General features: G+C 55.7%; 1 protein-coding gene across 1 annotated transcript; it reads right to left on the bottom strand.

Moving 5' to 3' along the window:
- Positions 1-836: 836 nt before the first annotated feature.
- LOC308286178 (deubiquitinating protein VCPIP1-like) lies at positions 837-2,705 on the bottom strand (the record flags this gene model as incomplete). Its single annotated transcript, XM_080727134.1, has 1 exon — positions 837-2,705. One exon carries the CDS (start codon positions 2,703-2,705, stop codon positions 837-839), a length of 1,869 nt encoding a protein of 622 aa, XP_080583260.1.
- Positions 2,706-2,985: the final 280 nt, after the last annotated feature.

Genomic DNA, 2,985 nt, shown 5'->3' with positions numbered 1-2,985 from the left:
GAATGCTGGACCCTGAAGCCAACTCTGCAGAAGTCTCTAGACGGGTGCTACACCAGAATGTTACGTGTAGTGCTCAACATCGGCAAGGGTACACATGTTACCAACAAGAATCTGTATGCTGGAATATTAAGGGTGAGCGATAAAATAGCAGCCAGGAGAAGGAGACTTGCAGGACACTGCCAAAGACACCAGGAGCTTTCAGCCAGCAAACTGGTGCTGTGGGAACCAACACATGGGCACCGGTCACGAGGACGTCCCACACTAACATATGTGGATGTACTCAAGAAAGACGCAGGAGTGCAAAGCACCAGCGAGCTGGCCGGGTGCATGGAGAACCGGGATGACTGGAAGCGACGATGGAAAGCTCGTCTGAGGACGACCTAGAGAGAGAACATACTGCAGTCTGTCCATGACTGTGTTGGGGAGACCGAACAAGACACCGTTGGCAGTAGTGCAGCTGTGGTGATGTAATCCATGTTGGAACGTCATGTTGGTGGTTGGTTGGTCCTTCCGTAAATATGGAGCGGCGGCGGCAAGTTGGATCTGAGATGACAGACCCTTCACAAAGATCTGAGATGACAGACCCTTCACAAAGATCTGAGATGACAGACCCTTCACAAAGATCTGAGATGACAGACCCTTCACAAAGACAGGAAGAAAAAAAAAGGTCTACATACAGCTAAGGGAAAAAAAGGGAAACCTTGGGGGATTCACTTCCTTGGCCTCTACTGAGAGCGCGCAAGTAATCGGGCACTTTTCGGACAGAGAGCCCTTTTGATTCAACATCTAGGTAATTTTCCACTTTGGAAATTGGAGCGCTGATCGGAGTCGTGTGGTCACTGCTCACCAGTGCCACACAAATTGGCCAGAAATCGCAAAGCTAGGGCCCGCTGGAGTTCCTGCCTGTAGTTCTGCCTGGAGGCCTCAGAATACGGGTCTATGGGTTTGTGGTCAAGCTGGCTCATCTTGGTGGTGATGAGGAGTATTCTGTTCACCACCCTCTGCACCAGCGTCTCGCTCCCAAACTCCCCGGGGAAGTGCTTGTCGACCAGCCTCGTGGCCACGTCGTACACGTTGCTGTTGAGCGACGCGTCCGCCTCGTACTGGAACCAGTAGACTTTCTCCTTCACCGCCCGGCCGCCCCACTCCAGAGTGATGGGCAAGTACTCGGGCAGGTTGTCGTACTCCCTCCCCCAATAGTAGTGCTTGAAACCGCAGCGGCAGGTTTTGCTCTGCGTGGTGCGCGTGCTGGTGGGGTCGCCGTCCTGGTACGCCACCGAACCGTCTGCGCGGACTTGCCGGAGGAACCCTTCCTCGAGGCACTTGGAGCACCGTAAGGAGCTGTCGTCGAAGAGCAGCATGTCTTGCTGCGGGTCGTACGTACACCAGACTTCTAGCATGACGCGGTATCGCATGTCTGGTTCCAGACGGCCATGGTACGACTTGACATAGTTGTAGTACTTACCGCCGGGCGCGAGCCACTCGGCCGGGAGGAGCTTGCCCTGATGGAAGGTCCGGCACAGGGTGCAGCGGTAGAGCCGGTGCTCCGACACCATCCTCCGCACCTCCTCTGTCACCTCCTCCGGTTTGACCCCGACACTCTCCGTGTATCTCTGGTGGTGATACTCGGCCACCAGGGAGGGATGGACGCCGCCGTGGTCCTCCATGAACACCTGGTCCATGGCGTTACCCAGGCGCATCAGGTACCCGTCCTGGAGGCCGCGGTCGCCGCCGATCACGCAGCTGTCGTCGGGCTCCAAGCGGATGTACTTCCGGATCAGTTCCTGGGGGACGCCCCAGGCCTTGGGCAGCAGCTGGGCGGGCAGCACGGGCAGCACGGTGTGCTTGATGCCCACCAGAGGGATGAAGTGGTTGCGACCCGAGCTGCTCCACGCGATGCAGATGGGCTTGTTGAATCCCCCGTCTTTGCCCTTGCAGCTGTCCTCGTCCAGAAGCCCCGGCAGGAAGGTGGCGCTGTAGTCCCCAGAGTTCTTCATCCCTTCCAGGGAGTCCAGCAGGATGATGGGCCGGTGGAGGACGTTGGCCAGGCCGAAAATGTGGATGTTCCTCAGGCCGAGAGGCGTTCCGTCAGGGGGAGTGAAATTGGGGTCGCACTCTTTTATGATGTCCTCCCACTCTGCGGCGTCGCTGATGAAGTCCTGGAACAGAGCCTTGTAGCGGTCCAGGTTCCTCTTGAAGTTGTGCTTGAGGTTCTCTCTGAGGGCGTGCCAGAACAGCTCTCGGCCCACCAGGGCCCGGGACACGGCGTGCACCAGACAGTGGCCGTCTCCGTCCACGTGCACCGGGATGAGGCACTCCCTGTTGCCGTTGGCCTTCTTGATCTCCTCCAGGGTGTCGTGGAGGTAGACCAGGGAGCCGGAGCGGTCCTTGCCGTATCCCACGGTGGACACGTGGTCCGGCTCGATGAGGAAGGCCCGGTCTCCCAGGAGGGAGCAGTCGAACATCTCACCCTGGTTCATGTCCTGCAGCAGCTTGGCCTTGCCGCTCTGCTTGTCCATGCCGTAGCGCGTCAGCACCGGCGACAGCAGCTTGCAGTGGTAGTTGGACAAACCCAGCACCTTCACCAGCTCCTTCATTTCCATTTCATCTTCCTGCTCTTTTCCTTTCTTCCGGTCCGCCTTGAGGCTTGGTAGTAAGCAAGCTGCTAGCGCCGCTGTCAAAATGTTAGGGTCCAGTGCATTCATTTTGTCGGATGACATTCAAGAAGTCCAATATGGCACAGAATCGATCATCTATCAGTTTATTCTTTGCTAAACTAAAGTATTATTAAAAAAAACGACTTAACTGGGAACTTAACCAGTGATGTCTGAAGTTATCAGTCCTGGAGTGTTTTATGTTTAGTATGTATTATTATTTACGAGACAACAAGTTTGTATCCCTGCTGTGTTAAATGAAAGCCTCTCGCGCTCATTACAGCTTTTTAAGCCTAAGCCGAGTGTGGAATCATGCATCATCAAAGGATGC

The sequence above is a fragment of the Nannobrachium achirus genome (genome assembly GCF_963921795.1).
Source record: "Nannobrachium achirus genome assembly, chromosome: 5".
Classification (NCBI taxonomy): Eukaryota; Metazoa; Chordata; class Actinopteri; order Myctophiformes; family Myctophidae; genus Nannobrachium; species Nannobrachium achirus.
The sequence above is the reverse complement of the archived record's forward strand: the minus strand, read 5'-3'. Positions and strand labels throughout refer to the sequence as shown.